Source organism: Schistocerca serialis, chromosome 12, assembly GCF_023864345.2.
Source record: "Schistocerca serialis cubense isolate TAMUIC-IGC-003099 chromosome 12, iqSchSeri2.2, whole genome shotgun sequence".
In the NCBI taxonomy this organism is placed as follows: Eukaryota; Metazoa; Arthropoda; class Insecta; order Orthoptera; family Acrididae; genus Schistocerca; species Schistocerca serialis.
The window spans coordinates 42,981,726-43,006,285 of NC_064649.1; the positions used below are offsets into that span (position 1 = coordinate 42,981,726).

Here is a 24,560-nt window from a genome sequence, read left to right on the forward strand (position 1 = left end):
CAATGTTCTCTGAACTTTAATCTTAACTCTATGCAGTGAATACAAAATGAAATTACTGCTATGCCTCATAAGTTGTCTGGCCATATATTTTTGGTGCATCCTTGCAAAGCTGGGGTTGGTCACAGGTTCATTAATAAATATGGAATTTAAGTAAAAATAAAACAGATGGTGCTGCTAACAAGATTTGTACCAGCAACTGTTCAATTACTAGATTTCACCCTAGATACTCAGCTACCAGTGGCTGAGTTAATAAGGTAGAAATATTTTATAGCTACAAGCACTTGAATACCTTCTAATCTTCAAAGATGATTTATCAAGTTTTTTTGAGAATTGTGTCATATTGCATTAGGAAACTGATGCCTGGGCATTCAACTTCAAATCCTAGAAGTATGAAGAAAATAGAAGAGGGCCAGACCATAGGGTGTCCTTGTTAACAATGGACAAGCAAAGCGGAGGGTGTTGGAAATGATTTTCATGGGAGCCATCCCGGAATGTGTGTGGAAACTTTGAGAAAACACGAACCAGGATGTGAGGTATGTGACAGGTTGAAGTATTGCTAAGCAACATTTTCTGTCCATTGATTTGGCTGCAGGCTTCTTGAATTATCTTAGTTCCTTACTGCCGGAATGTTCTACACAGCCTTTGTTAATAGCATAGTTTGTCCTACAACATTTTCACAGTATATTACAGACACTTACCATGCTGAGGCCATATTTGTCTTTGAAAAGGCATAAAGTATCCTTAATTATTAGGAGGCAGCCTACAACGACATGATGGCAATGTTTGGCGTTTAGGTGTAACATATAAGTACTGGCCGGCTGAGACATCTGCCCAATTCGATGTCAACCAATTCCAACGCATAAAATGCAAGGAGGTAGCACAGTCTGGCACAGAACAACTCAATTTTGAATATTTTAGTATTTGATGAAAGCAAAAGGCCAATTACTCAGTAAGTAAAATCAAATTCATATGAACGGAAGTCTTCTGGCACGTAACAATGAAAAATGAGAAAAATTAGAAGAATGAGAGCGGTGTGGGTGTATCCTATTTCTTGTGGCAGCACCTAGCAAGACTGGTAAATGTGAAAGAGGTGTGTGGTCACATCAACCACCACATCAACTTGATAGCGATGCACAAAATTTATTCCATTTTCTAAATGTATACAAAGTATAATTTTTAGCTAAAACTTTACAATATAAAAATATTTTTTTTTAAACAAATAGTACCCCAAAGTCATCAACAACTGTAACTCAAAACAGCACCTTCTAATATACATGTATAATTCCACATTCCAAGTACCAAGCTAATTCACAACTATTTTCTTGTATTCTGGAAAGCTGTCAATGGCCTTCTGTAAATAGTCACATGTCAGCTTCATTTTGAGTTCGTTGTTGTGCACATAATCAAAGGCAGCCTGTAACAACGTGAAGACAAAATTTAAAGAGAAATTCTACAAGCCGCAAATACAATTTGAATGTAAATAGCAATAATATAAAAAACTTTCCATACATGACTAGCCACTGTAGTTCACTTAGCAGTTGCCACTTGTATGTTAAGATACCATTAGTTTTTAACATTACATCAGGCACACTACCACAATCTTTGTGTGTTTAACCACACTAAACTCTTGCTACTTTGGCCTCTCAGTAATCCGGCCTTTAGTCACTTTCAAGCAGAAATGACAGGCTCAACAATGAATTCTAGTGTGCAATGATATTGTCAGTTAGTTACAATGTCAAACAATGTTTGAAAATGTGGCTTTCTTTACAGTTCAGTACCACAGCAATAAAAGGAAACACCTCAAGCAGAAGCTTGAAATTTTAGAACTGAGGTTCTTTGAAGAGAAGCACTGCTGCGGAGTACAATTTTAATGAGTAACTATTTATGACATCAAAAAGAAACATATTATTTGACAATAAGAAACACAAATGGAGAGTAGGTTGAGACAACACAGGATTATGCGAAAGAGTGAGAATGAAGAACTGGACGCAGTTGTTTACAGGTGGTTCACACAAAAACACAGTAAAGGAATTCCTGTCAGTGGCCCAATAATACAGGAAAAAGCAGTTGCATTTCACAAACAACTTGGATGTGGCAGTAAGGCTGGATATTAAACTAACTGGGAAGAGGGTGGGGGGCATGGAATGGGCAGCTGACAGTCGCCAGTGAAGTTAATCAGCTAATGACAAAGATACAGAAGAGTTTGTAAAGACAATTTGGAAGACAAAGAAGATTTAATTGCTGATGCCTTGCACAATGCTGATGAAATAAGTCTCATTTACAAGATGCTTCCTTCAAAGACATCACTCCCAAGAAAGAGAGTGGTGGGTGGTGGTGGTTAGTGTTTAACGTCCCGTCGACAACGAGGTCATTAGAGACGGAGCGCAAGCTCGGGTTAGGGAAGGATTGAGAAGGAAATCGGCCGTGCCCTTTCAAAGGAACCATCCCGGCACCCAAGAAAGAGAAGGATGGTTTTGGGCACAAACAATGTGTAACATTAGTGGTACATATTAACACAAATGGGAGTAATAAACTACCACGGTGATAGGGAAATCCCAACATCAATGTTGTTTTCAATATGGCAACAGAAATACACTTCCAGTTCAATATTGTGCTCAGAAGCAAGTGTGGACAGACAGAAAAATATTCTCTCAGTGGTTCCAAAAAAATTTCTACCAGCTCTGAGAAAGAGCTGAAGAACAAAAAGCTTCTGAATGAGGAAAACTGAGAAACAGACGAAACTTCAACAGATGAGGAAATAATTAAAAGCAGGCAGGAAAGTAATGATGAAAGTGATGAAGAAGAGGACACAGGAGGAGAGAGCATGAATATTACTCACCCTGGTGCTCCTGAAGCTGCAGACACCTCCCTGGAGTACATTACACAACAACAAGATACCTGCAGTACTGACGTAATGCTTCTAAGACGGTCGCCTGATAAACCGTGCCGCCACTGCATATAGCAACTAAAAGTTCAGGACAAGTTTCATAGTAAGTGCCACTACTGTATATGTAAATACTTGAGGGCTCAGCTCGCGGCTAGCCGGATTGAATGGGTATAGTTCCCAGACACTCTCAATAAGAATTCAAATGGCTCTGAGCACTATGGGACTTAACTGCTGAGGTCATCAGTCCCCTAGAACTTAGAACTACTTAAACCTAACTAACCTATGAACATCACACACATCCAAGCCTGAGGCAGGATTTGAACCTGCAACAGTAGCGGTCGCGCGGTTCCAGACTGTAGCGCCTAGAACCGCTCGGCCACTCCGGCCGGCCACTCTCAATAATTCGGCACCTCTATTGTGAGGAATGGCCAGTTTAGCAGGAGTATAGTGTATTGATTCTCTTCAGGAAGTGAAATGTATAGCAGCATCAAGAGACCCACCTGACAGTATGAGAGAAAGATAGGTTGAGGTAGTTCAAAATGGAAGGGCAAGTCACAAACATTACATGATGAGGACCCACCTGAGATAAGGGTGACAGTAAACAAAGAGGAAGGGGGCAGTTAGTACTGGCCAGCAGTTCTGTCTCTTAGTTTATCACTTTTCCTTCGATACAATTAACAATAGTTAATTATAAATTTTGATTTTTTTGTTGCAATAACTTTCTAAAATACATGTACATTTATTCATGAAGGACAATTTTTCCGTATCTTTTATAAATAATAATGTCATGCAGAGTGATCTTAACACAATACAAACCAACTTGAGTAACAAATGTTGCAAGTTTATCTCCCATAGAGAATAACTGTATTCTAGTTAGAGGAGCGCTTATCTCAATTATACAGCTTTGAAAAATGAATACGATATGCCAGACTCAGCCTCAAACCCAGGCTTGTCTGAGAGGACGACTCATTTTGCGTACAAGCCTTAGTGTATGGTTAAGCCATTGACTGTGATATCCTTGCACCTAGGAATGTTAGTCTGACACAGTATGCAGGAGAGCATGTATGAGCTGAGAAAAGTGGATAGAGTAACTGGCAGACAGAAGCTCTGATGGTGAGTTGTGGACTACCCTGAGTATCTCAGCCAGTTAAAGGCAAGGCATAAGTTTACTTATACCCCAACAAAACAACTGTGTGTATGCTTACGCAGCATGAGAAGAATTATTTGTTAAATTCCTCTGTTCAATGGGATTAATACAATATTTTCTTCAGAGATCCTATGCGAGTAATACACCCAATTCCTCACTTAACACATGGTCTTGAAACTAGGCTTTCACATTATAGCTAGCATCTATCTTCAATCACGTGCTATTTCATGTTTTTCAAGAGATCAGTGATGCTCTCACCTGGGTCAAACAAAACTGTAACCATTCGTGCTGTCCTTCTCTGTCTACATTCAATATCCCTTGTTAGTCCCACTTAGTATTGGGCCCATACACGAGCAATACTCTATGATGAGAGTCACATGAGTGTTTTGTATGCAATCTCTGTATGCAAACTCTTGCACTTGTTTTAGTCACCCCTGAGGCTAAGTGATCATCCTTTCATTTCCTCATAAATTAGCTCTCTAGATATTTATAGAAGTTGACTAATTTCAGTTGTGACTTACTGGAATTGTAGCCATAGGATACTATTTTTTTTATTCCATTTTGAGAAGTGGTTACTTATATGTATCTTAACATTTGCAGCAAGTTTCTAAGTCTTGCTCTTCTTTCAGACACTGTGCAGCTCTTTCTGATACTATTTCATTATACAGGGTGTCCCAGAAAGAATGCTCCATATTCAGGAATTTGACACGCACAGTCATTTGAGCTAAAAAGGTCTAGAAACATGGTCTCTAAAATACATACCTTGAGAGCTATGAGCACTTTCTCAGTAGAAGAGGTATGTTTCACAGTGGTGAAGATGAACAAGTACTCGTAGCTCCCACGGCATGCACTTCAAAGTCCATGTTTAGTAGGCATTTTTTCTCGTTTTCATCCATACTATCACCTCTCAAAATGTGGAAAGCAAAGAACTTGCATTAGAAGAGATATTTGTTCCACAGTATCAAAGGTGTAGAAGTGCTCATAGCTCTTAAGGTATGCATTTTAAAGCTCACATTTACTAGATTTTTTTGCTTTAAATGATTGTCCCTTTCGTGTCCCTGAATATTGACCATTCTTTCTGGGTTACCCTGCAAATAGCTGCATCATTTGCAAAAGTCTGAAGTAACTCTTAATATTTTTTGCCATGTCAATAACATGCAACATGAACTATACAGGTCCCAACAAACTTCCTTGGCTCACAGCTTAAGTTACTTCTACACCTGTCAATGACCTTTCATTCAAGATAACATGCTATGTCTTTCCTACCAAGAAATCCTCAATCGAATCACAAATTTTGTTTGATATCCCGCAAGTGTACTGTCACTACTAAGCATTGGTGTATTGAGTCAAAGTCTCACCTTGATCCACAACTTTCTGTATATCACATGAGAAAACTGAAGGTTGGGTTTTGTATGACTGATTTTCACTAAATAACTATGCACAGCAAGTTTTAGGAGGAAATGTTGCAAAAAAGGACAAGATAGTATTGACCATTCAGAATGAAAAGACACACTCATTAGCATTTGAATTTAAGATACCTGCTATGTATGGGCAGAGGGATTCCATTGTCACCATGGTGACATACTGCAACATGACCTGGTGGTGGCAGTCATAATGATAAGTCTAGTGTTCAATTGATGTAGAGGACATTGCACTGACCATTTCATTAACAATGTTTAAGAGTGCACTGAGAGTGCTTCATTTCAGGAAGAATTGTTGCCACTGGATTCATCTGTGGTGGGTAACAACATACTGATGAAAGGAGTTGGATGCTCAGAGCAGCAGATACCTGATCCACAGTGCAGTGAATCACTCACCAATTTACAACACAACTGCCTCACATGTGTACCTCTGTTTACTATATATCAAGGGCCACAGAGATTAGCACGAGTAGGAACACCACCAATGGATACTCTACGAGTGGAAAAAGGTTGCCTGGACTGACTATTTGCAGCATATATTGATAAGTTGAACACTGCAAGGTACAAACATGCCAGAAACCACTATGATGTAGAATCCAACTTGCCAACAGTGTACCATTCATTCAGGTAGTGGAAGTATTTACATATGTGATGGTGACAATCATAATCAGTGCTCTTACTGCAATCAAGATACACATCTCGTGGTATGAGCAGTGTCTGTTCTCACAAGCAAAACTCTTGAGACAATTCCCCAGGAACACACAACCACACATTTCTTCAGAAAGCCTATGTTGACACACATTTGTGATTCATTCGTATTAAAAATCCATTAACTGTTTTGAAAAATGTCCTTGCTACACACTATCTGTTATATGGTTAGCTGACCACTTAAACAAAAAGGCAGGGGCCAAGTCAACCACTCTCAGCTCACTGACTTCCTCTCCCTAATACCTAAGGTAGGAGGCCTGACACTTCACAAAATATGGTAAAAGTCTAGAACAGGGTCAGTGGCGTACTTATGTTTTGTGAAGGAATGTTTTTAGCACTTGCTGTGAGGTACTATGGGAACAAGGGAAGATGTGTTGGCTGTTTATGTTACACAGCCAAAGTAAGAGCAGCACGCAGATGATGTGTTTTGATTTAATACATCCAGAAAAAGGGTGAAACATTGCTGTAAACGATGATTATACATTTAATTTCTCCATGTTTGACTTGTAGCTATTTAAACTGTGATAGTATCTACAAATCCAAGACAGTGTCACAACCTATGATACATTTGAAAAAGCAGTGAAATATTTCTCTGCTTCGTGTTGTTACACAATCAATCTGTGTGAGCAGATTAATATATCGAACATGCTATTCTATTACGAATGAAGACTAATCCACTGCCTCCTCCCATGATTTAATTGAAAAACATTGATCCACTTTCTCAGTGTGTTTGTACAGATCAATCACGTGGTCATTTTACCACCACGTCTGACACATTTTCGTGTCCCTGCAATTAATCCATTAGACATGCACCAATGGATTTTGTCACTGTGCAGGATTAAATCACTTAAATCAGTGTACTTTATAGCATTTGCTGCCATAATCACAAAATATTTTTCTTGAAACTCACTAATACTCCAAAAAACAGTAAACAAGACAATAGTTTCAATTACACTGCTAGAAATACATTGTCTCTGTTCTTACCTCTCATCGGTTACGTCAAAGAACCATCCCACTGGCTACACAAAACACGTGGATTGCCAACCTATGAGCAGTAGATAAGCAGCACAGTGACTGCTGTTGGCTCTGATCTAGACTTTAGCCCAGAATTTTAAAGCATGTATTATACCACTGCTGTTATCAGTTACAATGGTGACAGTTCTTCTGCCAACTACAGGGTTTTCCTTATGTCAGCATATGAAACAGTGAAATATTTATACAGTGAAAATATATCTTTGCTATCGTCTTTCAAGGACAAACAATACCAGAACCTAATATCAGATAATTTTCATTTGTCTGTCTACAAATCCTACAGATGACCTGTAGCTTCAGTAAAACAATGCACTACCCCACCATTTCCAAATTGTTTCAGAAAGGTTCATGCAACATTACATGGACGTGAAGATGATTGTGTGGCCCTGCTAGATTACCTGACCTCAGTCATCTGATTCTAGCACACCACCACAGCTCCCGGAAATTTTGGGTTGTGGGAGTTGACTTTCTGATCATAAGTCAGAATGGATCAGAACACTTGACATGATGTGTTTCACTATCATTTGAGCAAAAGGAAGTGTTGCGTGCAAGTAGGTCCAGGTCTCTCAAGACTGTATGCTTCACTTTTAGTAGTTGGAACAAGACAGTACACTGATTAGCTGCGTAGTTTCTGTCTAAAACAGTTGCAAATGAAGCCCTTGGTGATATTTAAAAAAAAAATGATCTGTTCATTTAATATTCTTCCCACTCCTCAATAGCTTCATACAGCTGCTCCTCAGAAACCATTGAGACCAGAGTGCATATTTAATATGTCTCCCTTTTAGCAAAGTGTCCATATTAATGATTCTTAATGTATGTTCATTTCCTCCTCAAACATACTATATTAGATACATTCATATGAAAGTGCAACATCTGCCAGACATTATTTTTCAGAAGAAATAAAAATAAAAAAATTCAGGTGCATTGTGTAGTGTTTGTACTAAACAGTAGACAATGTTGTGGCAATAGGCTCTCACACTGCACCCTCCCCCTCCTATTTTCCAGAATTAGTGAAGACATATTTAGTAATAGGAATCTCTTAATGATATGCAATTCCTCTCCTGTCCAAATCCCTCAGTTAACCAGTGAAGCACATCACTTTAATTTGTTCTGAATTGCATGTCTTCTATTTTCTGCTAGGTTGCTCACCTCAGCAGAAATTCTGTTCATACTGACATGGATTGGGAACAGTTTTTACCACAGCTATGTTGATCCCATCACAAGGCATTGAATTATCTTCTGGAGGAAGATAAAGTACAATAAATTTAATATTATCACTAAAAACACCTTATAATGACTATAGGAAAACAAGTGGTTGATGTTTATGACATGTTTACATGTAAAGAGTTCAGAAACAAGTGTAGGAAACAATTTTCAACATGACTACAACACTAGAAGCAGGTAATTACAAACTTTCCTTTCATGGATTTGGAGTAGTTTTTCATACTTTATAGTGTGCAAATATAAAACTCTATAATCAATTTAAAGAAGGCTATTTCACAGCAAGACCTCAATGCTGCAACATAATATGTACATTTCATCTTTGTGCGTATATGCTATTTATTATTCAGTAGCAGAAGTTTTAAATAATTGCAGCAATGAATAATGTACTTGGCACTATTTCCATGTTAAGAGCTATATATTGCACTGTACAATTTCTGTTTGTTGTTGACTAGTCCCTTGTACACAAAATCAGCAATTAAAACTGGCAGGCCTACAAAATGAGACGACAAAATTCTGATTCCGATACCAGCTTTGGTATACCAGCCTCTACTTTCAGCAAATAATATCAACAGATCATTTTGGTTATCTGACAAAATGATATCTCCCTCAAACCTGTATGAAAATTCATATTTTATTACAATCAAAGGACTCCAGCTACAAGCTGTAACTTCCCTGCAACCAAAAAGAAAAGAAAAAAAAGGTGTAAACAGTCATCAAGCTAAACACGACACTGCAGCGTTGATGGAATAGTCCTATTGGTGCATGGTCTTGCTGCCTGACTGTCAGGCAATATGAACACAAACAGAAATGCAATCTGTGATTTTTCATATAAGTTAAGTAGTGGCAGATATGATAGTCATGTTGAGAGGGAGAGGGCGAGAGGGAGGGAGGGAGGGAGGAGGGAGAGAGAGGGAGAGAGAGAGAGAGAGAGAGAGAGAGAGAGAGAGAGAGAGAGAGAGAGAGAGAGAGAGAGAAACATATCTTTCACACACTTATATCTATGGTCTCACTACCATGATGCAAACTCTTCCTCAAAGTACAAATTCCACATAGCCTACTCCACCAATCTCTCTATACTAATTGTGCTCAAGACAAAGCTAATTTGAAAGCAGAAAAACACACATTGCACCATAACATCTGAATACCAGACCACAACCCTCTCATTACCATGATATTGCAGTGCTTGTGTTATTCTGATTTATGATGCAAAGTTCCTCTGGACATGCATGGGTGTTGGAAGGAACAGGCACTTCGGCAACTACAGCCATTATTAAATACATTACATGTATTTGAAATTGCTAATGTGGATAACCATCAGCTATAGAATGGAATGACGACAATAAAAATTTGTGCTGGACTGGACTTGAACCCGGATTTCCCATGTTTGCCTTCCTATTTTGCTGCCCATGCATGCCTTACAGCCAGACCCATAGTTGATGACATATGGAAGTTTGCGTCTGGCCATGAGGCATGCACGGATAGCGAAATGGTAAGGCGACCACTTGCGATAAGCAGTAAATCCGGGTTTGAGAACCGATCCAGCACAAACTTTCATTGCTGTCATTCTATATTACAGCTGATGGTTGTCCATATTTGCAACTGTGAATACAGTTAACGTACTCCCATTCTCATCACATCCACTTTTCAGACACTCTTTCCAATTAACACCTCACAATTTTCAGCTTTCATGTTTTCCTCGGGCAAAAGGCATTCTTTACTTCTCTTTAACCACTTTCCATTGAAATCGTATTCTTTTCCTTCTACTGTCACATGCTATACTGAGCAGATTCAACATGGAACATAGGTTATAATTTAATGTCTGTTAGTACCAAATTAAAATGAACATGTGGAAACAAACAGTGGCATCTTAAAGGATCCATCCTGATATTCATCTGAAGAAGCTAAATCCAGATGGTTAAACAGGGATACAAATCCCACTCCATCTGTACACAAATCCAATGTCTTAAGTGCTGTGGCATCTCACTCTGTGCTCTTTCTTTCCACGAACCCTGGCAGAACATATTTAAATTAACTAAGCGTGACCCATCCCAGTACGACATTAGTTCCATTCAAAAAGAATAAAGAAATAGGAAATGGTAGGACACATTACCAACAAATTTCTGGGACAACTGTCAACAGAAAAAGAAGAATTCACCTTAGCTAGTATCCTCCCAACACCCTTTCCTTGGAAGATTGATGGGACTTCAGTATGTAGTAAGTCGACAACACCACAAGCGTCCTCATCGTATTGCAGGACTGCTCTTTCTGCAAAGATACAAAACCCAGGTAAGAAGAAATATTTTACTGATGTGGACTATCTTAAAACATCAATACTGCAGTAATTCAGTTCCTCTCAAATGTAAGCTTTTGTGGTCACTGTCAGTTAACATAAAAGTTTACTGCACGTAGACATGTTCTAGAAATAACTGTCTCTACATGGGTAAAATTGAAAGCTTGTACATGGTTGCAGTGGCCTGCCTCTGCACCTTCTAATGGAGAAATTGGCCCTGCCCCCTGTGCTGAACATGGCACCCTACCAAAGTTTTAAAAACTGTTCACGTGACTGATCCATAATGGTGAAAGTAGTTGGAAACCATAATACATTAATTTCTTGTCATGGCAGGAGTCGGTGTATGTTGATGCCTATAGGCCCATTCAGAATGAGTGACAGATGTCGAACTAAAAGTGGAACTACTGTGAGCTCCGTTGTTCTTCTCTCCCTCTGTCCACCTCCTCCCCCCCCCTTCTGCCTGTTCATCTCCTCCTCCTCCTCCTATCTCTGACCATCTCCTCCTCCCACCTTCTCTCTACATATTATTGCCACCATACCAATAAGAAGCTGATGGTTCTTATCCCACAGTAATTCTTTCCATTTTGTAACTAATATGTGTACCAAATTTGATCGATATTGTTCCAAGGGTTTGAGGTGAGTTTTTTACCCATGGTTTTTCCTGCATACATACCACAAGAAAAAGTTTTGCGTCACCTTAGTTCCAATAGTTCTGCAGCCTGTACAGAAAATTGGAATAGAGATCAATATAAACATCATTTCCGCCCTTTTTATTGCTCATGAAAATCACAAGTTGCATGTTGTACCACCATACAGAGAGACCTTCAGAGGTGGTACTCCAGATTGCTGTACATACTGGTACCTCTAATATACAGTAACACATCCTCTTGCATTGATGCATGCCTATGTTCATTGTGGCATACTGTCTACAAGTTCATCAAGGCACTGTCGGTCCAGATTGTCCCACTCCTCAATGGCAATTCGGTGTAGATCCCTCAGAGTGGTTGGTGGGTCACGTCGTGCATAAACAGCCCTTTTCAATCCATCCCAGGCATTTTCAATAGGGTTCATGCCTGGAGAACATGCTGACTACTCTAGTCAAGCAATGTCATTATCCTGAAGGAAGTCATTCACAAGATGTGCATGATGGGGGCATGAACTGTCGTTCATGAAGACAAATGCTTCGCCAATATGCTGCTGATATGGTTGCACTATTGGTCGGAGGATGGCATTCACGTATTGTACAGCCACTACGGTGCCTTCCATGACCACCAGTGGTGTACATCAGCCCCACATAATGCCACCCCAAAACAGCAGTGAATCTCCACCTTGCTACACTCGTTGGACAGTGTGTCTAAGGCGTTCAGCCTGACCGGGTTGCCTCCAAACACGTCTCCGAAGATTGTCTGGCTGAAGGCATATGCAACACTAATCAGTGAAGAGAATCTGACGCCAATCCTGAGTGGTCACTTTGGCATGTTGTTGGGCCCATCTGTACTGCACTGCATGGTGTCGTGGAGGCAAAGATGAACCTCGCCATGGACGTCGGGAGTGAAGTTGTGCATCATGCACTCTATTGCGCACAGTTTGAGTCATAACACGACATCCTGTGGCTGTACAAAAAGTATTATTCAACGTGGTAGCGTTGCTGTCAGGGTTCCTCCTTTCGTTCACTCGGAGATGCCTGTACACATCACTTGTTGAGGGCCCTTCCTGGCACACAGTAACAATGCGGATATGATCAAACTGCAGTACTGACCATCTAGCATGAGTGAACTACAGACAACACGAGCCGTGTACCTCCTTCTTGGTGGAATAACTGGAACTGATCGGCTGTCTGACCCCCTCCGTCTAATAGGCACTGCTCATGAATGGTTGTTTACATCTATGGGCGGTTTTAGTGACATCTCTGAACAGTCAAAGGGACTAAGTCTATGATACAATATCCACAGTCAACGTCTATCTTCAGGAGTTCTGGGAACCGGGGTGATGCAAAACTTTTTTTGATGTGTGTATATTTTACATATGTTTAAAATATTTCACATGTATCTGTTCCCATATTTCACCTGTATCTCTAGAGAATTTCCTCGTACAGTTTCATTTTCATGTAGCTCAATGTTTATGATGATGTACCTGCTCAACTATTTGTCGTACAATGACATAATTTTGCAAGTACATCTAGTGGTATATGTTCAAATGGCTCTAAGCACTATGGGACTCAACATCTGAGGTCATCAGTTCCCAGTGGTATATGTGTTTACTGTCTAAAATGTATTGTGCATAAAGTAGTAGTAGTAGTAGTAGTAGTAAAGAGGTAACACATTAAAAGTCATGCATCACGCAGCAGTTTTTCATGCATCTCAGTATTTGATGTCACATATCCCGAACTATGTGTCACACAATGACACAGTTTTGTAAGTACATTCAGCAGCATTTGTGGGTCCTGTATGTAAAATATGTTGTGAATAGAGTTAGTAGCAAAGAAGTAGTAAATTTAAACATCATTCATGATGCAGCAGTTTTCCACACATCCCCTGAATACATTGCTGGTACCTTCAGTGGTATATGTGAATACTGTCTACAAAATGTGTTGCAAATACAGTTAGTTGTGAAGAAGTAATAAATTAAAACATCATGCTTCATGTGGCAGTTTTACTGCAAAGACCATGAAAATCTAGTAAGTGATCCGACTTTTTATTCCTTTCATCATTTGATGGAGATTAAAAATGTCATAAAGGTTTGAACTTATGTGTATAGTTCATTGCAAGCCCTAAATGCCCTCATTCTTTAATACTGCATGAAGGCAGTAGGGTATTAGTGCGTCATGGACCATGCTGTTTTTTTCAGCCCTCTCCCACCCCTTTGTTAGGTAAGTGGTTCATATGCCCATGGTGATTCTTCCAGACAGTAAGTGATACGTGTAACAAGTTTGGCTGAAATCGGTCTAGTGGTTTAGGAGGAGGTGAGTAACATACATACGAGGGTTATTCCAAAAGTAAGGTCCGGTTATAAAAAAAAAATCAAAACTAAAATGTTTTTTCAAAACAATTGTTTTATTTACAATCCTTACATATTTATCTATTTTTCTACATAACTTCCATACTTATTTAAACATTTGTCACATTGTTCAACAAGCTTTTGAATGCCCATGTTATAGAAATCGGCCGCCTGTGACGATAACCAGTCCTTAACTGCTTCTTTCACTTCATCATCTGTGTCGAAGCGCTTGCCGCCGAGAAACTCCTTTAAGTAACGGAACAGGTGGAAATCACTTGGCGCCAGGTCCGGACTGTAAGGAGGATGGTCCATCTGTTCCCATCCAAATTTCTTGATCAGAGCTTGCGTTTCATTTGCAGTGTGGGGTCTGGCATTGTCATGCAACAACAAGATTCCAGACGACAAAAGACCACGTCGCTTATTCTGGATTGCACGTCGAAGTTTAGTCAGGGTAGCGCAGTAGGCGGCTTTATTAATCATTGTTCCTCTCTCCATAAAGTCGACTAACAATACTCCACGTCTATCCCAGAACACAGTCGCCATAACCTTACGTGTTGAGATTGTCTGCTTTGCCTTGACCTTGACTGGCGATGACGTGTGACGCCATTGCATTGACTGACGTTTAGACTCTGGAGTGATGTGAGAAACCCATGTCTCATCCCCTGTGACAACATTGTCTAAAAGACTGTCACCTTCCTTATGATATTGCTCCAAAAAATCAAGAGCAAAAGCCATTCTTTTCATTCGTTGGGGCTCAGTAAGCAGCCTGGGAACCCAACGGGCACACAATTTGTGAAACTTCAAATGTTCAGACACAATTCTGTACAAAGTTGTTCTACTCACATTCGGAAAATGCATGTCTACGTCTGTAATAGTGAATCGGCGATCTTCACGAATTTTTTTGTCAACCGCATTGACCAAATCGTCTGAAATCACTGATGGTCGGCCACACCGTGGTTCATCGTGCACATTATCCCGTCCTTCATTAAAAGCTCGCACCCACTTGCGCACTTTACTGTCGCTCATTATGTTAGGACCGTACACTTCAGTAATCTGCCGATGGATTTCCGCCGCTGAATTGTTTCTTGCAGACAAAAACCGTATCACTGCCCTTACTTCACAATCGGCGGGCTGATCAATTGTCTTAAACATTGTAAAGTGACACTGTGAACTACACTCAGCAACAGTAACAAAGCGAATGGCGGCGTTTGACGCGCAAGGCTTGCCGGGAGTCGGCGCGCATGCGTGTTTTGTCATTGGCGCCAAATTTCAATAGTTACGGCGAATCGGACCTTACTTTTGGAATAACCCTCGTACATAGGTACATATCTACATCCATTTTTATAATATACATGCACTTTTTAACAGATATCACTTAAATTCTCTATCTGATGTACCAATACAAGTGTAAATACAACAGCCACGACTCCTTTAGAAGAACTGAGAAAGTCAATCTACAACAACAGAACACAAATGTCACATCAACATGGATGACATTTCCACACATTCAATCAAGCTTTCACATTTGGTCTTCTGTGTGGTGCACGAGGAGCAATGTTAAACAGCAACAAGCCTTTATTTCTTAAATGTGTTGCCTTAAACTTTTAAAGTTTAGCAAACAATAAAAATGTCATAATGAGATTAGCAAACCAATGTATGTCAGTCTTAAAGCAACATAATGCAAAGTTTGGAATAACTGAAGTGTTTGATGCTGCTTCTCATCTCTCAACCAAACAGTCAACTTTCAAACTAACTTAGACCTCAGGCTGTGGATCAGTAAGTCATTATACCCAATATTTGACATTCGCAACCGTTGACTTCACCAATGCACAACTAAACTCACCTTCCAACCTAACATTGAGATCGAGCTCCAGTACAGATCAGTCTATCAAGTCAACCAAGACAAGTGGTACTGGTTGCCATCTTTGACTCTTGACATAATTGTGTTGTGTTACATGGTGTCATGACTGAGTGACACTCTCTAGTGTCGAATGCTGATGTTTCGAAGCTTGTTCAAAGTGTCTTTAGTAAGCGATACGGCTGGTGCACACGTTGTTTGTCAGGGTTCTATTCTACATGTTTGTTTTGTATTGGAATTGTCAGATTGGAGCACTGTTAGAAAGTGGTTGGGGTGTCAGTTCTTAGTCCCTACTGGTATTTCTTTGACTCTGGAATTGTTAGTTTGACATGTTGTTAATGGTTTGAGATTTAAATTTTTGTTTCGCATTTGTTGTAAGTTATGGGTATAATGAGGAAATTCATTAGCACATCGTTGCATGCTGCCTGGCATGCAGAGTTTCTCACAGATGAAGCATCCATGTTCACAACTAATTGATATTGTCCTTCCTAATTACAGAGTAAATGTCTATTATTTCCACCTGCGATCACGAAATTGTTAGGTCCTTAGACTAATGATTACAGTCAGCAATGACCATCTTCAGATCTGATCTTAAAAGGCTATGCACAACATTTCTAATCAATGGCTACAGCCTTAGGTCGATCCACACTGCCTTGTTGACGAACACAAGCAAGAAATAGACAAACTGCGGCCAACAGTGCGCTTACTTTATGTGAAAAATGTTACTGATAAACTTGGCAAACACCTTCGCTGGATTGGGGTGCAGGGGTCTTCTATGGTGGTCTCAGGATCCAGGATGTGCTAGGCTCCACTAAGGACAAGGTGGATGCATTACACACTGCAGGCGTGTACAAGGTGGAATGCGAATGTGGAGAGGCGTACATTGGCGAGATTGGCAGGCCAATAGCAACGCGCATTTGGGAACGTGAGTGCTATATTCGTCTAGGGCAACACAACAAATCTGCAGTGGCAGAACACCAGTGGGACTGCGGAAAAGAAATAAATTTCAGCAAAGCCTGTGTGTTAGCCAAGCAGCTGGTTATGACGAAACACAAAATCAGAGGGGCCATCGAAATACTCAAACACCCTAATAACATGAATAGGGAGGATGGACTCAGGCTTGCCCCATCTTGGCTGCCAGCAATCAGAGCTCAACAGACTGCACTGTCAACACGAGGTATGAGCACTACCAGCGAGTAACTGCAGCCGCGTGGCCAATGTCCAGCATTTGGTAAACAGCAGCCAACTTCTCATTCGACGGTGACCACCAATCATGGCAAATAACACAAGAGCCGATAGACAACTGAGGTTATGTTCTCCCTCCACTGCAACACCCTATTAAGATAAAGTTCCCTCTCCTTCTTCCATAAGTGACCAATGAAACGAACTATCTTTTTAAAATTATGACGTAATGGCATGCGTAGTGAACACTAACAACAAAATATAAAGGACACTGCATAGCTAGAACACACCAGTAGACCCAGAAGAAGGCTGCTGCAACTGTGGACGAAATTTTGGTTTTTCTCTAGTAGCAGTAGTTTTATACATTATGACACAGTACCACATCCAGAAAACTTTTATGTTGATGTCTATTAACAGTTCAATATGGAGCCCTAGTCTCCCTCAGTCACTGGCTATGGGCCAGTGCTGAGTGAGACTAGGGTCCATATAAAAGAAGTTAAGTCTCTGCATGTTGTACTGTCATTGCATAGTTAGGCCTTTTGGTCTAATGGTAAGTTGTGTCTCTGGGACTGAAATGTCCCAGGATCATATCCTGCCCAGACCACAGAATTTTTCAGTGTGCCTTTTACTGACCCTCCATCCTCCAATGACGTGAAGATTCACCAGGAATGAATTTCACACACACTGCAAGTCCCCTTGCCCCAGCAGGGGTGTCAGAAAGCTTTTGGTACCATTCCTCACAAGTAGCTTCTAACCAAATTGCATGCCTATGGTTATTGTCTCAGCTGTGTGACAGGATCTGTGATTTCCTGTCATGAAGGTCACCGTTTATAGCAATTAACAGGAAGTCACCTATGAAACTGCAGTTGCGTCTACGGTTCTTCAAGAAGTGTTTAAGGCCCCCTACGGCTGTTACTCCATATAAATGATTTATAAGAATCTGAGCAGCCCTCTCAGACTGTTTGAAGGTGATGCTGTTGATCACCATCTAGCAAAGACACTGCAAAATTAAAACAAGTTGCAAATGTATTTAGACAAGATATCTGTCTACATGTTGTAAAAGTTGGCAGTTGGACCTGAAAGATGTAAAAAAACTGTGTAGTCCTCCACATGAGTACTAAAAATCATTTACTTTAGAGTTACATGATAAATCACATAAATTTAAGAGTTGTCGATTCAAATGAATACACCAGGGTTACAATTAAGAGCATTTTAAATTTGAAACTTCACTCAGAAAGTTATTTGGGGAATGAGAACCAAAGACTGCATTTTATTGCCAGAACACTTAGAAAATGCAACAGTCTGCTATAGAGACTACCTAAGTACACTTGTCCATCATCTTCTGGAGTACTGCTGTGCAGTATGGTGTCCTTCAAGATACGAATGACAGAGAACATAAAAAATGTTGACAGATGCGCTGCTTGTTTTGTATTATCATGAAATAGCGGAGAGAATGTCATGGATATGATAAGCAAGTCGGGATGGCAATCATTAAAACAGAGGCATTCTTCATTTGGGCGAGATCTTTTCACAAAATTACAAATTATAAACTTTCTCCTCCAAATGCCAAAATATTTTGCTGACTTGCACCTACAAAGGAAAAATGAGCATCATCATAAAATAAGGAAAATAAAAACCAGCACAAAAAATATTTAGGTGTTCATTTGTCCCATGTGCTATTTGAGAGTAAAAAAAATGAGAAATATTCTGAAAGTGGTTCTATGAACTCTCTGCAAAAAATGTAAGTGTGAACTACAGAGCAATTATGTAGGTGTAAGGTTACTGAGCCAGTTAGGGGCACACAAGTTGCCGGAGTAGCGTCCAATTGAAAGACTTGCACCAAGTTGTCGAACCACAGAATTATTACACACATCGGATTGAATGTATGCGATGGACATTAATGGATATTAAAGACGGGAAGTGTCCACCTTCCTCCTTTATGACAGCTTGGACTCCACTGGGACAATTTCAGTGAGATTTCTGAATGTCTGTTGAAGATTTGCAGCCCATTCTTTTTCAAGAGCCAAAACCAGAGAATGTAGTGATATCGAGCGCTTGGGGTAGGGAGCAAAGTCGAAGATTTACCTCATCCCAAAGGTGTTCCACTGGGTTCAGATTTGGACTCCAGGCAGGCTAATCCATTTCAAGAATGTTATTGTCCATAACCATTGCCATACAGATGCTGGTTTATGATGGGATGCATTGTCATGCCTCCCCCCATGAACCATAGACTTTGCCGTTGGTGGGGAGGCTTGTGTGCCTCAGCAATACAGATAGCCATACTGTAGGTGCAACCACAATGGAGGGGTATCTGTTGAGAGGCCAGACAAACGTATGGTTCCTGAAGAGGGGCAGCAGCCTTTTCAGTAGTTGCAGGGGCAACAGTCTGGATGATTGACTGATCTGGCCTTGTAACACTAACCAAAACGGCCTTGCTGTGCTGGTACTGCGAACGGCTGAAAGCAAGGGGAAACTACGACCGTAATTTTTCTCGAGGGCATGCAGCTTTACTGTATGGATGAATGATGATGGCGTCATCTTGGGTAAAATATTCTGGAGGTAAAATAGTCCATCATTCGGATCTCTGGGCGGGGGCTACTCAAGAGGACGTCATTATCAGGAGAAAGAAAACTGGCGTTCTACGGATCAGAGCGTGGAATGTCAGATCCCTTAATCGGGCAGGTAGATTAGAAAATTTAAAAAGGGAAATGGATAGGTTAAAGTTAGATATAGTGGGAATTAGCAAAGTTCGGTGGCAGGAGGAACAAGACTTTTGGTCAGATGAATACAGGGTTATAAATACAAAATCAAATAGGAGGAATGCAGGAGTAGGTTTAATAATGAATAAAAAAATAGGAGTTCGGGTAACCTACTACAAACAACATAGTGAACGCATTATTGTGGCCAAGATAGACACGAAGCCCACGCCTATGACAGTAGTACAAGTCTATATGCCAACTAGCTCTGCAGATGACGAAGAAATGTACGATGAGATAAAATAAATTATTCAGATAGTGAATGGAGATGAAAATTTAATAGTCATGGGTGACTGGAATTCGATAGTAGGAAAAGGAAGAGAAGGAAACGTAGTAGGTGAATATGGATTGGGGGTAAGAAATGAACGAGGAAGCCGCCTGGTAGAGTTTTGCACAGACCATAACTTAATCATAGCTAACACTTGGTTCACGAATCATAAAAGAAGGTTGTATACATGGAAGAAGCCTGGAGATACTGATAGGTTTCAGATAGATTATATAATGGTAAGACAGAGGTTTAGGAACCAGGTTTTAAATTGCAAGACATTTCCAGGGGCAGATGTGGACTCTGACCACAATCTATTGGTTATGAAATGTAGATTAAAACTGAAGAAACTGCAAAAAGGTGGGAATTTAAGAAGATGGGACCTGGATAAACTAGCTAAACCAGAGGTTGTACAAAGTTTCAGGGAGAGCATAAGGGAACAACTGATAAGAACGGGCGAAATAAATAAAGTAGAACAAGAATGGGTAGCTTTGAGGGATGAAGTAGTGAAGGCAGCAGAGGATCAAGTAGGTAAAAAGACGAGGGCTAGTAGAAATCCTTGGGTGACAGAAGAAATATTGAATTTAATTGATGAAAGGAGAAAATATAAAAATGCAGTAAATGAAGTAGGCAAAAAGGAATACAAACGTCTCAAAAATGATATCGACAGGAAGTGCAAAATGGCTAAGCAGGGATGGCTAGAGGACAAATGTAAGGATGTAGAGGCTTGTCTCACTAGGGGTAAGATAGATACTGCCTACAGGAAAATTAAAGAGACTTTTGGAGAAAAGAGAACCACTTGTATGAATATCAAGGTCTCAAATGGAAACCCAGTTCTAAGCAAAGAAGGGAAAGCAGAAAGGTGGAAGGAGTATATAGAGGGTCTATACAAGGGCGATGTACTTGAGGACAATATTATGGAAATGGAAGAGGATGTAGATAAATATGAAATGGGAGATACGATACGGCATGAAGAGTTTGATAGAGCACTGAAAGTCTTAAGTCGAAACAAGGCCCCAGGAGTAACATTCCATTAGAACTACTGACAGCCTTGGGAGAGCCAGTCCTGACAAAACTCTACCATCTGGTGAGCAAAATGTATGAGACAGGCGAAATACCCTCAGACTTCAAGAAGAATATAATAATTCCCATCCCAAAAAAAGCAGGTGTTGACAGATGTGAAAATTACCAAACTATCAGTTTAATAAGTCACAGATGCAAAATACTAACGCAAATTCTTTACAGACGAATGGAAGACCTCAGGGAAGACCAGTTTGGATTCCGTAGAAATGTTGGAACACGTCAGGCAATACTGACCCTACGACTTATCTTAGAAAATAGATTAAGAAAAGACAAACCTACATTTGTAGCATTTGTAGACTTGGAGAAAGATTTTGACAATGTTGACTGGAATACTCTCTTTCAAATTCTTTAGGTGGCAGGGGTTAAATACAGGGAGCGAAAGGATATTTACAATTTGTACAGGAAGCAGATGGCAGTTACAAGAGTCGACGGACATGAAAGGGAAGCAATCTCTATATTGAGCAAGCAGTAAAGGAAACAAAAGAAAAATTCGGAGTAGGTATTAAAATCCATGGAGAAGAAATAAAAACTTTAAGGTTCGCCGATGACATTGTAATTCTGTCAGAGACAGCAAAGGACCTGGAAGAGCAGTTGAACAGAATGGACAGTGTCTTGAAAGGAGAATATACGATGTATATCAACAAAAGCAAAACGAGGATAATGGAATGTAGTCGAATTAAGTCAGGTGATGCTGAGGGAATTAGATTAGGAAATGAGACACTTAAAGTAGTAAAGGAGTTTTGCTATTTGGGGAGCAAAATAACTGCAGATGGTCGAAGTAGAGAGGATATAAAATGTAGACTGGCAATGGCAAGGAAAGCGTTTCTGAAGAAGAGAAATTTGTTAACATCGAGTATAGATTTAAGTGTCAGGAAGTCGTTTCTGAAAGTATTTGTATGGAGTGTAGCCATGTAAGGAAGTGAAACATGGACGACAAATACTTTGGACAAGAAGAGAATAGAAGCTTTCGAAATGTGGTGCTACAGAAGAATGCTGAAGATTAGATGGGTAGATCACACAACTACTGAGTAGGTATTGAATAGGATTGGGGAGAAGAGGAGTTTGTGGCACAACTTGACTAGAAGAAGGGATCGGTTGGTAGGACATATTTTGAGGCATCAAGGGATCGCCAATTTAGTATTGGAGGGCAGCGTGGAGGGTAAAAATAGTAGAGGGAGACCAAGAGATGAATACACTAAGCAGATTCAGAAGGATGTAGGCTGCAGTAAGTACTGGGAGATGAAGAAGCTTGCACAGGATAGAGTAGCATGGAGAGCTCCATCAAACCAGTCTCAGGACTGAAGACCACAACAAAAACAACAACAACAGCAGCATTGTCATGCTGATACAATCATTATCTCAAAACTATACCTCTACTGTACATGGTACAAAATGCTGTAAAATGTGTTCATATCCTTCCACATTTATAGTTTTTTTTTTTAAGTGCTATAAGGGGACCATACCCTAAGCATGAGAAACAGCCACATACTGTAACCCCATCTCCTGTTGACACTACACATGATGGAAGGTACTGTTCGCCAGGCATTTGCCACACCCAAACCCTTCCATCACATTGTCACATGGTGTAGGTCAACCACTGTAGCCCCTTCTTTTTAACACCCTACGCACTGTTGTCGTGCTAGCTGGACTGCTGGTATCACTTTGGAACTCACAAGTGATTCCTTCCATTGATTCACAGAATTTTTTTACAACCACTCACCCCACCCCAAGCAAAGTTTGATTGCCCCTGTCCGTCATTGTATAAGATCTGCCTCATCTTTGTTTAGCTGTGGTTGTTCCTTCACATTTCCATTTAACAAACACATAATTGTCTGTTGACTTGGACAGCTTTAGAAACATTGAAGTGTCCCCAATGGATTTTTTACTCAGGTGGCATCCAATGACTAGCCAACATTTGAAGTCACTGAGTTCTACCGACTGCCCTATTCTGCTGTCACTGTTTCTCTACTGAAAACAGAATACTCCCTGCCTCCTTTTATACTGGTTGGCCCACCTCTTGTGACATGTAGTGCTCAATTCTGCCTTGCAGATTTACATCTAACAATGCAGGCCACCTTACGGTGTGTGGCGAAAGGTGCTTCTGGTACCACTATCCGATCCTCCATTCCCTTGTCTATTCGCAAACGGCACAAGGGAATAATAATTGTTGAGAAACCTCTCTGTTAGTTCTAATTTCTCAAATTTTCTGGTTATGCTCATTACACAGGACATATATGGGAGGGAGAAATATGTTACCCAATTCTTCCCAAATCATACTCTCTTACAATTTCAATAGCAAATCTCTGAGTGATGCACAACACCTCTCTTGTAGCATCTACCACTGGAGTTTGTTGTGGATCACTGCAATGCTACCGTGCCAACTAAACCATCCTGTGACCAAATGCGAAGCTCCTCACTGAACTTACCAATCTCTTCTACTAATGTAAACCGATAAGGGTGCAAGACCAGTTGAACAAGTGTTTTGTACATTAGGTATGTCCGAATACTTTTGATCAGAAGTGTACAGTATATTACCCATCTTTCCCTAAAGCTTACACTGATTTTCCTAAGAATTTCAAAAATTTTGCACAGTTTTACATTCTTGAAAGCTTTTTCTATGTCGAGAAATCCTATGATTATGTTTTGATTATTCTGAAGTTTTATTTCTATTATCAAGCGCGACGTCAGAACTGACTGACTGGTGGTGGTGCCTTTAACTTCCCTACAATTCACACAGACCTTCATTTCAATGAACCTCAATTTTCTTTTCCAGTCTTCTGTACATTATTCTTATCAGCAACTTGCATTATGATACACTTTACTTTCTGTTCAATAGTTCTCACCTTCATCTACCCTTCCGTTCTCTACCTCTCCTATTAACCCAACATTGAGAGTGTCAGCTTCCCCTCCCCCCCCAGCCTTTGCCCTCCCTCAGACAGTGTGTGGCAGCTGCACAATGCCGGTCCTGAACGTTGGCGCTGGACGCCAACTGGGTGCCAACGTTTGTAGAGACGCGCACCACTATTACACATCTGCGCCACTACAAATGAGTCATTGTCGGGTCCCACACTCATAGCAGCTTTTCCACTGCCAGATGTGTATTTCGTAGCTTCACTTTAGCCGCCTTGCTGTGTGCTGCAAATCTGTCTCGATGATTGCAGTTCCGGCAGTGGCAACACAATACTCTCCGCCTCCTTTAATTCTTGCAGGTCAGCCTCTCTTTAAATCTAGTCGTTAATTCCAATTTACACAGGGGTTGATCGGAAACTTTTGGTCAGGTATTGCACTAAAGTTATTACATGACAATATATATTTTATTACAAATGTGTGTGAATGTTTGGTCTGAGTCTTGGTTAAATGTGATTTACCCATGGATTTACCGAATCTACAGACTTAGAACGTACCTTTGCCCAAAGTAATAAAGAATTCCTTGACGCTCTTGTCGTGACTAACTTCAAGAGCGTCTGTGGAAAATTGCATTATTGCAGTTGTACTCGCATTTGGTTTAACAGTTCTTGCCAAAATCCTTGCAGAGCGTCGAAGCATCGATATCGCTAAGCCTTGCACTTGTGTAGTAAAATAGACGAACCTTGCCGACAAACGTAGAATGTTTTTATTTACGTTTGCGTCATTGCGTGTCTTCAGTGCCACAGACAATCTACACACATCTCTGATATCAAGGATGTTAGAATTCTAACCTCTTGTCTGCT

The 24,560-nt window shown here is 40.3% G+C and overlaps 1 protein-coding gene across 1 annotated transcript; it reads right to left on the bottom strand.

Annotated features, from left to right (window-relative positions):
- Window positions 1–1,120: 1,120 nt before the first annotated feature.
- Window positions 1,121–24,527, bottom strand: LOC126428123 (protein NATD1). Its single transcript, XM_050090028.1, has 3 exons — window positions 24,255–24,527; window positions 10,575–10,684; window positions 1,121–1,414 (listed from the first exon to the last, which is right to left on the bottom strand). The coding sequence occupies exons 1-3, from the start codon at window positions 24,394–24,396 to the stop codon at window positions 1,304–1,306; spliced, it is 363 nt and encodes a 120-aa protein (XP_049945985.1). The 5' UTR covers window positions 24,397–24,527; the 3' UTR covers window positions 1,121–1,303.
- Window positions 24,528–24,560: the final 33 nt, after the last annotated feature.